General features: G+C 36.6%; 1 protein-coding gene across 1 annotated transcript in view; it reads left to right on the plus strand.

Annotated features, from left to right (window-relative positions):
- The window catches only part of cpne5b (copine Vb), a 114,979-nt gene that overhangs the window by 33,916 nt on the left and 62,538 nt on the right, over positions 1-18,525 (plus strand). The window contains exons 4-6 of the mRNA XM_083534174.1: positions 2,373-2,476; positions 3,135-3,174; positions 3,970-4,046. Coding sequence (XP_083390300.1) covers positions 2,373-2,476; positions 3,135-3,174; positions 3,970-4,046 — 221 coding nt within the window. The remainder of the gene's footprint in view (positions 1-2,372; positions 2,477-3,134; positions 3,175-3,969; positions 4,047-18,525) is intronic.

Below are 18,525 nucleotides of genomic sequence, written 5' to 3' on the forward strand. Positions count from 1 at the left end.
GCAAATTTGTGTGCAATTTTGGCCACGGTGGTACGTCAAAAAAAATTACGTACTGTATGATTACGGTTATATACTGGCCACAAAGCCTTACTTAAAAGTGAACACATTTAACTGTGTTTAGTCAGAGGCAAAGAGGGCACACATGGTAAATGGAAGCAAAGATTGAATTGTTATTAAAGGAGCGTAATACATTCGATGTGATTAAGTACAGGGTAGATATAAATATAAACAGGACATTGCTATAGGGTTATATAGAGAAAATTTGGAAGAAAGGAAGGAAGACTGGATTTGGCATTTAATAGATGTGTTTTTTAGAGCTAAATTGTACCTCCGATAATAATTAAGATAAATGTACACATACATCAAAATCTTAACTCGATAATAAAGACTGAAAGATTTGAGCAATTTTTATGTCAAATTGAAATAGTACCTGAGTAAATTAAGATTTTTCTTAACCTATACTTTTTTAGAAGATTCATAAAAGCTGAATATACAGCTTGGTAACTTTTTATCCTGTTTATATAACATTGTTTTATGACATACATTTGTTTAATTTGTTTTACTTATTGAAATCCTGAACAACATGTTGGTTTTGAAAATTGTGTAAAGGTGTGAATCTTTTGACATAACAACTAAAATCTAAAATTTGTTTTTCTTAATTTTTTAGATATAATATATCATGTCTGATCTAAACAGTCAGTCAGATCTAGATGGTTTAAAATGAGTATGTTGGCTGTGAGGATTTGTGTTCATTTAGCCTCAGGAGCATTAGTACGTTAAGGCAATGATGTTGAGTGAGAAGGTCTGGAGTACAGTCTAAATTCCAATTCATCTCTAATCAGGTCTCTGATTTCGGAAACTCCAAACCTGGCAATCCATGTTTTTTTTTTTATCGAACTTTTTTCACAGGGGCATTATTATGCTGTAACATGTTTAGTCACATTTAAGGGAAACTGTAATGTAACAGCATACAAAGATTTCGTATTGGGAGTTACAGTTTGGGGAAGAAGCATATAAGTGTAAAGGCCCAGGTGTCCACATACTTTCAACCACGTAGTGTGAATGGGTCAGTTTTTGTTTATTTTTTGTTAGTCATTTAAAGAATAATGCAATATTTAGACGAATAAAAACCACAAAGGTTTTGCTTTTTTTAGAAAAGAAAATCGAATGAATAATGAATTCAATTGTCTGAATAAAGAGTCAATGGCGATTTTTAGCAATAAAAGTCTCCGTATTCATGCAAGCATCTCTGAGTAAAGGGAAAAGGTGAAAATAGCATGAAATGATTGGTTATTATAAAAATTCTTCCCATCTGCCATTTAACAAACGATATTTTATTGGATTTTATTGGAAGATTACAAACAGTTGACGCTTATATCCTGAACGCACAATATTAAGTCCAGTGCACAAGCCAGTGCACTCTTAGTGCCGGTCCCAAGCCCGGATAAATGGGGAGGGTTGCGTTAGGAAGGATATCCAGCTTAAAAACATGTGCCAAATCAAACATGCGGATGATCCGCTGTGGCGACCCCTAACGGGAGAAGCCGAAAGAAAGTTTTTTTTTACATGTGAAGACCTGAAGACACTGTATCGATTATCTCATTAAAGCTTTGTAATCCGACCAAATGAAAACATGACTAATAACTTATTAACATATGTATATATATATATATATATATATATATATATATATATATATATATATATATATATATATATATATACAAAATCCAGAACACACTAAATACTTTATGCAAATAAACTGAAAACATATGGACACTAACCATCGGAGTGTTCATATCTAATTATTCAGTATCAGAGATCAGATTTAAGTACCTTTCAATGAGTTTGGTGATAATCTTTGGGAGGAGGGTTTTTTCCAATTATTTTGTCTGGTTTGCCAAGACAAGAGTGGCAAAATAATGGCGTAGCATGCTCCATGCTGCTTTCTGCTGGAATTTAGGGCAGTATTGGCTGAAAAGCCCCTTAATTAAGCAGGTGTAATTGTCACCAATCTCCTGTGCTCTTGAGCTCAATGAGTGGGCCCATAGCTGTAATTAGCCCTGGCACACACGCGCTGTGATCTGCCTCTGGCCAATCTTGCTTCAGCAAATCAAGCTTTAGTTTCACAGGAAGAAGAGATTGGGGGAAAAAGGGGAAAAAAGGGGGTTATACTCCTCCTTGTTATTGTAGAAAAGAAAGCATTTCCTGTGATTAACACTTTGCTCTCCAGTATCTCACTTTTGTGTTTTTCTCGTTTTCTCTGCTTTCTCTCCACATCCATCATAACCTCTGCCTCTCTCATTTTCTCTCTTCTTTCTTGTCTGTTTCCCTTACCCTGATCACCCTGCTGCCCTCAATCCATTCTCCAGTTTGGCAGAACTGAGGTGATTGACAACACTCTAAATCCGGACTTTGTCAGAAAGTTCATCCTTGACTACTTCTTCGAAGAAAAACAGAGCCTTCGATTTGACTTGTGAGTTTTTGTGCAATTATTTTTTGTTAAGAAATTCTTTTGCGCCGTATCTTTAGTTTCAAACTTCAATTTATTTGTTCCTGAGCCAGCTTTATAATGTATTATCCATGTACTATATCAATTTACTTCAAGATTTGACTCATTTGATTCAACATTTTGAACAAAATGTCACTGCATTGCTTTTAACAGCTTGACATGTAAAGGGAAAATGCTAACCTTAATGTTTACAGGGGTTAATCAGAGTATGCTGTTTTTTTTTTTTTTTTTTTTTTTTTTTACTCCAAATGCACCAGGTCTATTGAAAAGATTTTAAAAAGCCACTGAAATCCTATTAAACCCTCCTTTTATACTTATCCTTAATAAACTGATAGTGGTCTCTTTTTATGGCCCACTGCCAGATGTCTTTGTGTAAGAAAAAATACATCATTGCAAATTAAACCAGAGGTGAAACAAATCAATTCAAATATTTAAAACTATCTAAATTAATGTTCCATGCTTCTTTTCATATTCAATATTATTTCAAATGAGATTCGATAAGTACTATAAGAAAAAGAAGATAAACACTATTCACAAAACAGAGTGAGCAAAACACATATTACAATGTAATGATTTAAGCAGGTCCCTGTATTATTTATTATATATATATTATATATTTCAGGTATGATGTTGACTCGAAAAGTCCAGACCTCTCGAAGCATGTGAGTACTGCTGATCCGAACTTGCGGAGACGTGAAATGAAGCGTTAAAAATGCAAATCAAAATAAATCTTAAGTATCCAAATATAATGTTGATTATCATTTCACATAAAAAAAATATCATTTAAGGTTATTTCATATCAATATTTCTCAATAAAAACCACCTACTTCCTGTACTGTTTTTAACAATGTTATCTACACATATGCATCTTATTGATGCTTTTTGAATCCACAAGCCTTCTATAATTTATATAGACACAAACAGTTTAGCGTTAATTATGTCCATATTTCAGATGAATTTTGGTTAGACACTAGTGGAAACAAAAAGTATTCAATCGAGTCATCATAGATGAGCGTAGTCTATATTTGGATACATTTTGACTTGCATATTTCCCTTCACGTTCCCTCCGTTCCACCCTTAGATGGATGCATGCTTGGTTGTCACCTAGCTTTCCACCTATAGCACCTCATTTCCACTGTCCTGATTTGAAATTCATCTGTTGTACAGTAATGGTGTCTTCTTGGCCTTGGTGTGGCTACCGTTTTGTTTGTGTCTTATGTTTTCTGTTACATGCTGTGCTCTGTTGTTAACATGGCTGCCTGCACTCCTTCCCGGAAGCCCTCAGAGTTCAACGTACGTCTCAAGCCTTTTTTTTAATTACCGTAGTTAGAGTGGAAAGCTGTGGGGCAATGGGGAAATCTCGGTGTCCTCCTGTATCTTATCTACTGTACAGTATATGTACATCTCCACCACCCTGTTCTCCCATTTCTCTCTCCACCCTCTCACTGCTTCTCCAGGATTTTCTTGGGCAGATGTTTTGCACCCTGGGCGAGATTGTCGGCTCACCTGCAAGTCGGTTGGAGAAAACCCTCGGGTGAGTACGATGACAACAAAGTCACTCAAATGATTTTGGGCTGATATTGTGGGTTGGTGGTGTTTCTGGTTCAGTTGTAATAGTGTAATGCGTAGGATTTCAGGTGACCAAAGGTTCTTCAGTGGGAGATTGACAGGACATGTACCTACCCTTATGTTTTTAAATAACTTCTGATGGTTTGGGGTGTTAAATTAGCCTAACGTCAATTAAATTTCCTCTTAAAGACTGCAATTAAACCATTCTGGGTCCATATGTTTGTAGTGATGAAGCTTGGCAAGATTTGTTGAATTTTGTGAGTACTCTATATATCGTTAAAATTATTGTTCTCATAAAAAGGGTGAATGGGTTACAGTCAGTGATGTAACTACATTTCAAAGTGGATGTTTATCAGTAGTTTTTAATAAACAGAAAAAGCCACTTATTTTGCTGTTTTGACTTTTAAATCCCAGATCTTGGTGCATTCACCCAGTCAAATGCCTAATCTCAGTGTTTATGCCCAAATAGGTTGTCATTTACAGCTTTTTAGTGGGGCTTTTGACCACTGTCACCTCAATGAATAGTTTCCAAAAGTACCCAAGAACAACCCTTCCATTTATATGATGCGTATTTTGGCTGATGTGCCATACAAAAGAGATGATTATCCTGTTTTCCGGAACATTCCCCTCAATGATGTTGAATCGATTCCTTTAACTGCTGGATCCTCAACTTAATTATGGACTTTCTTGAAAACACTAACAGCTGTGAAACACCTTCTATCCTTCCTCTCACACAGCAAGCTGAACTTTTAGCTTTGAATGTAGCACGTAAATGGGATCGGAGTGAAACCTTTCTGGATTTCTGTTGGTAAATAACTCAGTCTGAAGTTTCTTGAAGCACACAATAAACATCAGAGCTGGAAGATCAGCAACAGTTTCAACATTTCTGACTCATTGTTGCCAAATGCCAATTCTCTAATGATAATAATTAAACAGTGCATGTGGTAGAACTCGACTGTCTGCTTGACAGACATAAAAAAACATAATGTCTGTGTAGGATTTTTGTATCCTTTTACTCTTTTTTTCAAGTGACTTTTTTTATAGCCACTTTTTCCCAAAATGCATATAACCCCCCCCCCCCAAAAAAAAACAAAAACAAAACACCAGTCGAATTCCTATACTAAGGAACTAAATGGTTATGCTACATAGGCCAATCCTACAAGTCCTCTCATTGACCATTAGTTTCATTAGATAGGGTCTAGAAGCTATTATGCTTTGCACTATTTATGTAGGAAGTAATATTCTACTGATCACTTGTCAGATAAATTACCAATGAAATAACCTATAAAAAGGTTTGTGCTTTCAAGCTTTTTGCATGCAGGTTCCATGTTTTGTATCAAGAGAAATAACTCATGTTGTTGGAGCCAAATATGACAAATTATTCACCCTAGATCTTTTTTTTCCAGATTATATTTATGATTTCCGATTTGTGTCCTATTGGTGTTCTGAATTAATGTATGCCGAGTGCATGCTTCTGTAGCACTAGAAATAACTGCTCAGCAGTGTTGCCAAGATGACTGTTGAAAGCACAGACTACACAAGAACTCTGCTTCACCATACAATAGACAAAAACCCCCTGGATACCTTATCCACTGCAATGATTATGTTAATAAATCTCCCAATTCCAGCAATATTCAGATTGTATATAATAGCTGTGATTAGATGGGGAGTAAAACATGTCTAAAATATAATGACTGCATATAAAGCAATATCAGAAATTGTACGAATATTTGACATTATGAATTTTACATCCATCATTTATGAAAAAGTGACTGTGCAAAAACAACGGCATTGGTAAAAAAAAAAAAATCCCATACAATTTTAATCATATGACGGGTTGTGTGCTGTGAGCATTATGCACCCCACTAAGGGTGAAATGAAACCTGTGCTACTGGGAGTCAGATAATTATTAACTTTTAATAGCCAAAAAAGAGAAAAGAAAATAAATGACTAATGGAGGGTGAGTCAGTAAAAAATGAATCCTGCATAATAATTCATTCTCCAGTAAAAAATATATAAATGTCCTTAAAAGAGCACAATTAAACCCCATTAGATCTACAATTCTTGTCCCAGCATGTCATCTATAGCAACGGTGCTCATAGAAGGGGCCAAAATGAAATACTAGAGGGCCAAATGTGGTCAAGATTTAATGAACAACAAGACATACGGGATTCAGAATTAAATGCAACAATAAAACAGTAAGTAAAAGCATTCGCATCTTTTCTTGGCTGTCGGTTCATTAATGTTTGGGGTATGTTTTGTGGCAACTATCAGAATAGAGTGACGGTGTGTATCAGTGAGAAGACTCCTCGTTATGCTATTGTTCATCTTCATAACAGAGAAAAGTTGCTCACACAGATATGTACTTCCAAACATACAGTTTTCGAACAGCCTGTAGGCTGAGATGTGGTATTGTATCTGGGATGAGGCATGGAAACTGTGCAACACCCACAGAGTCAAACTTTGCCAGTTAAAATAGAAATATGATATTACCTCACGGGCCACATATAATGGATCCGTGGACCGTAAGTAGCTCAGGGGCCTTGAGTTTGACATGTCTGATCTATAGAATCATTACAATAACTTACACAATGATTCTGATGCTTATTGTGAGCTGATGGGACTTGTTGAGGAAGCATAATTTGCTCTGAAGCACAATTTAGCCTGTCAACCCATGTTAAGTGAAGTCACCAGATTGTCCTTATCTGGAACAGTTATATGCTGCTGTTGGTCTTATTTGTTGATATTTTTAAGGAGTAAATTAACACAACTCTTGGCAAATTTCTGTGTTTTTCAAATGATCTGTCAAATATGTTTTCTAGAATACCAAAATCATACTGAGCCTGACCTGGATTTTTTGGATGCTTAATAACCTTTACAAATGTGACACCAACCAGGATGTGACTACATAGCCAGAAATTTCAGAAATAAGTATCAGAAATGTAAAAATCTATTATTCCGGGGGTTTATTTAAATAATTGCGAAAAAACGAGACATGGCACGTCTGTGAATGCTGCTTTTAAAATTAGAGCTAATGCAGTGTCTGGACTGCACAGTTAATGATGCAGAGGTGATCATGAGTGAGTAAGGATGGAAATTACATAATTATAAGTTAAATCCAAAAAAAATAATAAAAAAAAATTTCATACATATAGTATGACCCCCATACATGTTAAAACAGAAAACAGTGGTATTTATTAAAACAGGTTTGCATATGGAGAATGTATCACGTTTAAATGTAACACTTGTGTGTTTTAAACTCTTGGTGTGGCAGAGGAGAACATAGCAACATAGTCTGAAAATGGTGTGAAGAGTTTCTCTAATTACCGAATCATTCTGCAGTTCAGTGTTCTCCATGTTCAGGTAATTATTTAGACTTTTAGGTATACTTGGCAAAACTTTTTTCTGTTGACATTTTTCTGATCAATGAATGAAATGAGATTTACAAGTACATTTTAAGCCTGAGTTGTTTTGTTGATTGCTGATTATGTTCAGTGAGAAATTCAATTCAAATTGCAAACAAACCAAAGGTACCTAATACAAATGATTTATATTTATAATTCATGGATCCTTGAATGATGTTTTGGTCAAAAGGTCCTTTTTTATTTGGACATTGACACAGTTTCTTAATCTGCATTTTAAATAAAGTGAAATAAAATTGAAAGAAATTTTCACGCTTAAAATTAATTGGACATATTCACTTAATTATAAATATAAAAATTATTTTTTAATACCTCAATTAAAAACACCAGTGACCCAGTTCCACTAAAAGCCATACATTCGAATGCCTCTATATTGACAGGTTATGTGGTATGTTTTCAGAACATGATCTTATCCTTTCTTATAGAATTATCTTTCTAATTCTCAGTTAATCTTGGTTCTCTCTGTACAAAGAATCTTGGACAGACAAGATTCTTGTTCTTGTTTCAGAACTTGGCAGGCTTTTTATTTAAGAAGCTTTTTGAAAAGTCTGCCCTTTATGTTCTTTAAATGTTGCTACTGGTTTGTTTATTGTTCATAAATGGTTAACATTTTTGAAGGCGTCTCTTGATTGCAGACGGACAATGATATGTCTACTTCCTTGAGAGTGTTCTTGACTTGGCTAAAAGTTGTAAAGTGTTTTTTTCTTAAACAAATCTGCAATCATGCTCGTCTTTTGTGGTCTTCCAGGCTTTTGGTTTTGCTTAAGTCCCCAGTACTTCACAGCTTTCACAAATGTAATAAATTGATCATTGGTGACTCCTAAAGTTTCTGGTATTTCTCTGATTTCGTTTTATTCAGCTGAATCATGGCCTTATTTACTTTCATCGACCTCTTTGGACCGCATAATGAGAGTCCCCTTGAAGAGCGACCAAATGCAAATTTAACACTTGCAATCAACTCCAGACCGTTTTGCCTCCCTAATTTATCATGAAATAAAAAGGAAACAGGCCACACCTGGCCATTAAACTGCTTATCAGTCAAGTATCTAATTACATTTAAGCCTGTGGAAATATAGTTGCTATGTCATCTGTAAAAACTGTTGAATTAATGCTAAAAGTCTACACTCTGATCTTCGGTATCCATCTTGGTGGAATGGGGCAAAATTCATAATGTAGGTGGTTTTATTGAACCTCTGGATCTCTGTGTTCTGTGAGTTTATGTGTTTGTGGCTATAGTGTTTGCCACTGATTAATGCGCAGTACTAATTATTTACTCCACAGACCAACACACTGAAAACAGGCTAAATTATCCTCACTCTAGCTGTGCATCAAAGAGATCTGAAGGGAAAACAGTGTGCGTGAAGCACGGAGCTCAGTGTTTCTCACCAGGAGCCCTGTGAAAGCACAAACTGCTGCATTTATATTGTTCTCTCACCTATATGCTATGGGAGGCAACAGAAGTCTTCAGACTGGTATCGGACTTAACAGAAACGAGTGTTTCATGTTCTCCTCAGAGAGTGTGGAGGTGTTAGACTGTATTGTGCAGCAGATTTTCGCAAAGATTCGGGAACTTCTTTGGTGAAAGAATTGTGCTGTTCTTCTCTGAATGCTAAATGTCAGAGTTAAACGAATAGATCCAAATGAATTTGAGACATATTGTAAGATTATTCCAAAAGAAATGAGGCTAGAGAAGCTTTCTGCTGTTGTAGCCCTTTTGCTTCCAGGTATGACATCTTGTTAAGCGACCCAGCTGAGGTTGATCAAGCCTCAGCTTGTGCCTTAGCAGCTCCCATGGAGCCGCTCTCTACAACCCGTGGCATCAAACTCTTTCTTTGCTGCCTCAGTGTTGCTTTAGATAGCTCTTCTCCCCTCTTCTCCAGTGATGCCGAGTGCAGAGTATGCCTCGTGGAAGCTATGCCCCACTGTCCTGCAAAGCCTCTGCACCACAGGTGATTGCTTTTAGACTTCAAGGGAAACCTGGCTTGCCCTTATATTTCATTAAAATTCATTTAGATTCATGAATCTTGGTAGAATTCAATGTAGTAGTGAATCAAATGATCACTGCAACACCATGCTGTCAGTTCATTTAGCTCAAACAGTTTTCTGTAAACAATAAAGCCTGCACGGAATTCTCCTTAGGAGTAAATTGTATTGTTGGTACCCCTGTGTTTTAGTGTTTTTAGGACAGTGCATAATGTTTTCTTTATGATAATTACTAGCTCTTTCAAGTGTTCATGTTCCAAACATGACTAATATCTCAAATTTAAACATTTTGACTTTACTTAAATTCCATTGAAGCCTACAGTGGTGGTGTTCAGAATTACTGAACATTTCTGTAGATTTTGGTCTCAACTAAGGGTACTTAATAGTTTCAAACAACACTTCCTTAAGGGGGGAGTGGTGGCTCCAGCGGTTAAGGCGCTGGGTTGCCGATCGGAAGGTCTGGGGTTCAAGCCCCGGTATCGCCAACCTGCCACTCTTGGGCCCTTGAGCAAGGCCCTTAACCCTCTATGCTCCAGGGGTCCCTTACGAGGGAAATATCAAGGTCTGTGAAGTGGGGCCACCTTCCTGTGGGCTCACCACCTGCAGGAGGGACCGTAAGGGACAGTGCTGTGAGGATTGGGCAGCAGTCAAGGCGGGGGCCTGCTTAGACTGCTGCCCCCGCAACCCGAATTACGGATAAGCGGGAGAGACACTCCCAATGAATGACACTCCCTTACTCAGACCACACCTCCACTGCACTTCACCCTCATGGAGCTGCCTGGTGAACCCACATGGGTTGTTGCTAAAGGACATTCAAGCTTCTGAATTCAACATTTCTCTGAGTGACTGCCTGATGGGACAGTTTTCACCACGTGGGTCTATGTAGGTTGTTGGTGGTGCTTGCTGTTTCTTCTTGGATCACAGCTATGATTTGTGAATGTTCAGGACTGCATTTTCATGGCATTCCTGCACCTCCTGCTGCATCTGTTCCCTTCTGTATATCATTAATCTTAAATCTGCCTAGTCTCTTGCCGTTTCTTCCTGGTTGCCAGCCAGCCTATTCTTAGTAGCCACTAGTTGCTCCACACAGCTTCAGCCTTTCAATATAAGACACCCTCACACAGGCAACACAGCTGAGGTTCATCAAGTGTATGCCTTAGCAGCATGGATTCGCTCTCTTCCACCAGAGCCATCTATTTTCCTTCTTTTTCTCTGCCTGGCAAAGCACCTGCATCCACATGCAAGCAGACTGTACTCCAGCCTTTTCCTGCGGTACTCCTTGACAAGGTCCATCCTTTTTTTTTTACTCCATGCATTCTTTCGTAGGCACACGTAGCTACTTAATGATGATGGTTTTGTCATCTCTGACAACAGATCTAGGTTCATACTGAGGTATTAACAACTTGCCGTGGTTCACTTTTTTTTTCTTCTGCGCTTGATCTCTCTTATTCGATTGCTCAGAATTCTGAATTCCTGTTGGGTGTTTGTGTTAAAGCTACACATAAACTTAGTCTCTCCTTTTAAATTGTGTTTTAATGATGCTTGACTGTTTCCTGAAATGCCAAAACATTATTGTGTGTGCTATAGCCTCAAGTTTCTTGCTAGAGCTCTTTTTAATTTAATATCTAAAAACACAACCTCACCCCTGATTTCCGCCTCAAACCAAAGCCCTATTTATGCTTTGTTTTCTGCTTCTGCTGACATTCTCAGCTGCTTCTAATCTTGTTGCCTTTAATCTGTCAAAAATTAGACCGCGCATTAATTATAAGGCAGTAAGATGGTTTTGATGATTAAAAAAAGAGCAACCTGTGGGAGAAGAAAGGAGCTAAATGGCATGTAAAATAGCACATAGCGACTGCACTGGAGTGTGGGTGGGTGTCTGTGTTGTTGTGAAGGTACAACGTGACCATGAAAGGGGATGTAAAAAAAAAAAGGGAGAGGCTTTTACACAATTATGTGATGGAACAGCTCATGAATATAACACACTGTAGGTGCCTGAATGAATGAATAGTTACTAGTGATAACTTAAGGTATTATGGCAATATTTTCTCATAACATAATCCAAGAAGATGTTTAAGAGTTATGAGTATTCTAGGGACTTTCACTTAGCGCTCACGTAATATTCTTTCTCATTCTTTTTCATTTCTTATTCAACACTTAATCAATGAAGCAAAAAACACTTATGTGAAAAACATGTTCTTCAAATTACTGTATTTTCCGGACTATAAGCCGCTACTTTTTTCCCACGCTTTGAACTCCGTGGCTTAAACAATGAAGCGGTTAATTTATGTGTTTTTCCCGGTTTCACAAGATTCAAGCCAAAAAACTGAGCCCTGTAACATCAGACCAATGAAATTGCTGTACGGTTTCAGGTGAACCAATTAAACTCTTTATATTAAATCAGATGCGCTCCCACTGAATCGGGCCGCACCACATCATAAATATGGACGAAGTTCCTCTGACGTTTGACCTGCCGCTCACTTGCACTGTCTACAGGAAATGCGACTCATTCGTCACGCTGAAAACAACCGGGCATGAATAAACACTTCACCTGTGTTCTGAGCTGCACGGCATCGGGAGAAAAGCTTCACCGATGGTGAATTTTAAACGCACAACGATGCCAAAAGACAAACTCTCGAGAGAACTTGTTGTGAAAGGAATGAGGAAGACAGTGAACAAGGACTTTCTTGGTAGGCTACTGTTTAGATACAAGCCGTGTAACAGACACCGTCTTTCGTTAAAGCCTGTGTAAAGTTCATTAGTTTCAGTGTAGACACCTGCGGCTTATAGACAGGTGCGGCTTATTTATGTTCAAAATAAAAATCTTTGTCAAATTCAGTGGGTGCGGCATATATTTGGGTGCTCTTAATAGTCCACAAATTACGGTAGTTGAACTCTTGGAAAGTTCGTTCATGCAGTAATGGAACATGTTAGGAAATCTACGTTTGCTATAAAATCTTCATCTTCATTTTTGAGGTTTTTTGTTCGAGAGCATGCATAAAATGTGGGCTTTAAAATTGTATTTTAATGCTGAGATTTTAACAGTAAGAATAAGCATTCAATTTTAGGCTTGATTAATCCAAGACCAAACTTCATCCTGCTTCCATTCTTTTGCTAATCTACATATCAATATGTATATAAAATTAAACTTAATGCTTAGTAGACTTGATTTTTTTTTTTTTTTTTTTTTTTAAATCATAGTTGCGCAATTTCAGCCGGCATAGCTACAGGGCTTGTGATATAAAATTCCCTTCATGAATGATCAAATTACCTCATACATTTTAAATAAAATTGCCTTTGATTGAACAAACCTACGGCTAACTTTGGGAATTTTAATCCTAATTTTAATCAGGATGTATTTGTTAGTGTAATATGGCACATTGGGGGCTGCAATTACATACATTCGTTCGGCTCTGAAATCATTCGAATTCAAAGACCATGCCACAGGCGTCGTATCAGGTTGTAATTTAATCAGAGTAATTACCATCTTTTGACCTGAATGTAATTTGGATCAGGCATTCAATCGATTCGCTGCTCATGCTATCCATGTCCCTTGACACTTGATGTAGTTTTTAATCACATAGCTGCAGATTTTGGGGAGTAACTCAATATTGTTAAGTGTCAGTTATGTCACAATGGCTGACTTGCACAGCACTGAATCTTCATACGATCTAATAAATACAGGCTTAGAGATCTGGAGTGCGAAATCAGGGTCAAGGTCCTTAACAGCCAGCTCTTCTTTGGAATAGAGAATGTGGCGATGGCGCTTTAGAGAGCATTAATGATGTGGTTATAATGTGGCATAGTCTGTAGGCCCAAGATTGTTTTTGAAGCTTATAAATCCATGTGTGGATATGGATATAAAAAGCAACCCAGTTGCCTATGGAGCATTACAGCTTTCAAAGTGGGAACAGGGTTAGGGAAAGGTGACGGAGGCTCTCTTTGGAACAGGTTATTATATTTTGAATCTGTTCTACTCATGTGGCAACTTTTTTTAAGGGCATGATTTACTACAGATTGAAAACTATTCAGTGATGTGTTTTTTAGTTTTCTGTTTGAGCACCCTTTGTAGACTTTATCTATAAATAAGAAAAAAATAACAATATTTCACAAAAAAGGTATAATGCTGACGCAATTCTCTTCACAATGTATTAAAATATAAAAAAACGTTAGTTCTATAGTAAAAATGTATTTGTGCATACATGGATATACACTATATGGTCAAAGGTTTCTGGACACCTGACCATAAGATTCGTATGTGCTTTTCGAAAATCCCATTCCAGATTTAGTCCTTAATTTGCTTTTATAATGACCACCACTCTTCTGGGAAGATGTTCCAATAGGTTTAGGAGTGTGCTTCTGGAGCCACAAAGGTGTTTAGCTGTAGGGTGAGAAGACCTGATGTGCAGTCTGGGTTCAAATTCATTCTGAAGGGGTTCAGTACAATAAATCTTCATAGAGCTGGCTTTATGCACAGGGGCATTATCATACTGGAAAAGGTTTGGGTCTTCTAGTTCAAGTGAAGAGAATATTTCTAATGCTACCACCCACTATACAACTATACAATTGTGTGCCTCTAACTTTGTGTAACAGTTTGGAAAACAACTACATGTGGGTGGAAAAGTGGTGTCCTTTTTGTATTGTGTACATTATTATTATTTTTATTGTTATAATTATTATTATTATTATTATTGTAATTGTTTATTATTGTATGAGGAAGTCAGGTGTGTCAGAGAAGTATGTGAGGGTGGTGCAGGACATGTATGAGGACAGTGTGACAGCAGTGAAGTGTGCAGTAGGAACGACAGACTGGTTCAAGGTGAAGGTTGGACTGCATCAAGGATCGGCCCTAAGCCCTTTCCTGTTTGCAGTGGTGATGGACAGGTTGACGGACGAGGTCAGACAGAAGTCTCCCTGGACTATGATGTTTGCGGATGATATTGTGATTTGTGGTGAGAGTAGTGAGCAGGTTGAGAAGAGCCTGGAGAGGTGGAGGTATGCGCTGGAGAGAAGGGGAATGAAAGTCAGTAGGAGTAAGACAGAGTACATGTGCGTAAATGAGAGGTGGGGCAGTGGAGTGGTGCGGTTGCAGGGAGAAGAGGTGGAGACGGTGGAGGAGTTCAGGTACCTGGGGTCAACAGTGCAAAGTAATGGAAAGTGTTTTAGGGAAGTAAAGAAAAGAGTGCAGGCAGGGTGGAGTGGGTGGAGAAGAGTGACAGGAGTGATATGTGATAGAAGAGTAGTTGGTGTGAAAGAGGCAGATGTAGAGGACAGGGGGGTGTGGAGACGGATGATCCGCTGTGGCGACCTCTAATGGGAGCAGCCGAAAGAAGAAGAAGAATTATTGTAATTGTTTATTATTCGATTAAATCCCTTTATTATTATCTTTAAATTTCTTAAAATTGAAGTTTAAAACTGAGCTCTATAGTATTTCACATATCAGCTAACAAAAAGTACATCAATGGAGAACTGCCAGTATTATATAACAACCCACATCACAATTAGATCTCCAATTATATTGTTATATTAAATAAAATCATACTAAAGCTCAATAAATGTATTGATAAATAAATCAATAAATGCACTGAAAAATGTCACTGAAAAGACGTTCAACTTTTACACACAAAACTTTCTTCGTCTACAGGAAATGTAGTTAATGTTAGATTTAAGTGTATTTCCTATCCTGTTGTGGATGTCTCATGGAAACTCATGTCTCATGTTAAAGTGATGTCTAGCGTGAGATTTTGCATGGGATTACATATTAATTCAAAGGGTTATTGCACAGCAGGCAAAACATGCGTGTTGTGTATATAGATCGTATTTAACTTGTATTTTAACTTTATTTTATATTAACTGTATAAGGTTATTGTTTACAACATAAACGCAATTTGTTAAGAAGGACTCTTGACCTGAGTTTGAAATGCTACATGACACCTAGCTCCTCCCCTCATGGCTGTTGTTTTCACTCTTTTTATTTATTTATTTAGATTATTGCACTGTATGTATGTGACATGCAAACGAGATGCCATAACCACTGAAATAGGTGTCATACCCAGTCTGAAAGGTTCTGCTACAAATGTCACATCATCGGCATTATGTCACTCAGTCAGTTGTCATAAGGTGCTACGTTGCTACATTTCACCCAAAAAGTGTCATAACCCAAACAGCATCAAAATCTGTCACTTGCAAAAAACAGCCTTTATGACGGTTGATACTTATTAAAATTATGGCTGTGTAGGTTTATGTCAGGTAGCGTATAATCAGTGTCAGTTAGCCTTCTGAACAGGGCCTGTCAGTAACCGTGACCAAAGTGTCCAATACTTTTACTTATATAATTACGATTATTATATCAGCTATGATATAGATGGCACCCCGATCATGGAATCAAGCTTTACATCAGAATGTTCATATCAGCTGTTTAAATGGCAGATGTGATGCACATTACTTGAAATTACACGACAATAGTCTGAGAGAAAACCATTCAGATGTGTCATGAGTAATTTCAGTGAGATGGACAGAATGAGCAAGCGTCTTTTGAAATGAGGTGTCTGAATTGAGTTTCAAAATAGAAGAAGTTAATATCCGTAGGAGTCGTATTCTGCAGCAACACGCATTTCCCATTTCACAACTGCTTAAAGAGTGGGGCGAGGAAAGCTCAATCTTTCATCAAGTGCGTCTTGAGTACGATGCAGATTTCCTCTCCAGTTAATGCCTCAGAATGTGTTTCAAAATAAGACATAATCTCCATTTCAAATAGGATTACACTATACTTTCACAAATTCGATACATTATGAAAAAAAGCTTTATAAGTGTTTAACTAGTGTCCTTATACAAGGCAAGAGGCGTTTAAATCAGTTAATTTACATTTAATCTTCGGTTTTAGCACAGATCATAGTCATTTATTCCTCATTTACTTTATGTATACATTACAAAAGAATACATTTGTTCTAGTCTATTATCGTTATATGATATCGTATAACGTACGTGGACACCTAGCCATAAGATTCCTATACTTTTTGAAGATCCCAATCAAAATTTAGTCCCTATTCGCTGTTCTAATAATCTCCAATCTCCTAGGATGATGTTTCACTAGATTTTGGAGTGTTTGTAGAGATTTGTGCTCATAGAAGTAAACCATTGAACTCTCCTGGTGCACAGGGGCATTGCTGGAAAAATGTCTGGGTGTCCTAGTTCAAGTGAAGGAGAAATGTAATACTACTGCATCTAAAGACATCCTTCAACTTTGTTCAAAATTTTTTTTGCAAAGAACCACATATGGCTTGGATACTCAGGATTAAACTCTTTTGTTCATATAGTGTATTTTTTAATACTGGAATTTTACCTCCTGTTGCAAGGTTGAATTTGAGAGGACAGTGGGTTCATCCCTTTATGCTGCAGTTTCTTTCTTTCTTTCCTTCCCTTTTTTATTTATTTATTTATTTTTTTACATAATTTGTTTTCTGCTAGGTGTCTCTTTTCTATTTCAGTTCATACTAACAGTTACCCAGTCTCATACAGACCAATTATTTTTATCACCTAGATAACAGTGAGACAGGGGTTTGGTGATATGTACTGTACAATATGTTTTATATTTAGAAGAAAAAAATATATATAGCAGAAATATAGCAGAAAAGTTTATTTACACTAGAGTGGTTTATTGAGGTGTAGCTTTATAAGGATTTGAGCTTTTTGATTATAGTACTTCTCAGGACATCTATCAAAGGCAGTAAAGATAAATGCTGATAAATGAAGATTTGATGTATAGTGCTAACACTAAATACTATTTAAAATTCAATACCCTATATACCTAATATGTCTTGTTTTATTATGTAGCAACTTTATTTTTTTTTTTGTATTAATGCATCTTTGAATATTGTTAACATTACAGTTACAATTACAGTCCTTGCCTCAAGGGTTTTTTTTCCCTTTAAGGTAATAAGACTTAAGCTTGTCATTATTGAGAATCTTTACAGCTTTTATTTTGGCTTTAGGGATACATTGAAAAATGCACAAAAACACAACATTTTCATGTTTAATATTTTTATTGTACATGTTCGAAACACTGCCGACAATTCATGAAAAAGGATCACTTCATAACCGCCTGCGTCTTATCCTTTCACTGTGTACCTTTCACACAAACTGAACTATAGCATTGTATTTTGACGGGTTTTCTCGGATTATTGTGGGCTTTCTGGTAATGAGCAGACAGACACAGTGGTTAAAATTCCTCTTAGAATGAGAACCAGAGAGCATCCTATCGCACCATCAGACCTCATATCGATCCCAAGCTCCTTTGTTTTAAGAACGTGCCAAGTAAAATATGACGAAAATGAGAATAGCAAACTGCATGAAATCAATCCTGTTACTGGCAGAAGACTGACTCCTTCCTTTGAAACTCGCAAACATAGGATGCAGCATCGCTTAATCAATACGAACATGTATGTTTTTTATTAACGAGTGAAGATACAGAGCTGTTTTTTTTTACACTTTTAATTTCATAACACAAAGCTATATTTTTTATTTATTATTATTTCTAATTAAAGTAGATTAGTTTAGAGTCAACTTTATTGTCATTGTGCAAGGTACATGTACAGAGTCAATGAAATGTGTATCCTGCCATTATTATAGCATAGATAGATAGATAGATAGATAGATAGATAGATAGATAGATAGATAGATAGATAGATAAATTGATAAATTGATAAATTGATAGATAGATAAATTGATAGATAGATAAATTGATAGATAGATAGATAGATAGATAGATAGATAGATAGATAGATAGATAGATAGATAGATAGATAGATAGATAGATAGACTGATTAAACATTTATTCACACAAACTAGTTAAGGATCAGAGTTTAAATGTCTTAGATTAAAGGTCTTAAGTGTTAAAAAAAAAAAAAAAAAACCCTGCAAAATATTTATTGTCCTTTTTCAGTGTGTGTATATAAATACCACCAAAGACACACAAATATGAATGTTTATAAAGACAAATCTTTAAGTTTAAATTTGTAATCATCATACACTTATACACAC

The sequence above is a fragment of the Silurus aristotelis genome (assembly GCF_946808225.1).
Source record: "Silurus aristotelis genome assembly, chromosome: 28".
Classification (NCBI taxonomy): Eukaryota; Metazoa; Chordata; class Actinopteri; order Siluriformes; family Siluridae; genus Silurus; species Silurus aristotelis.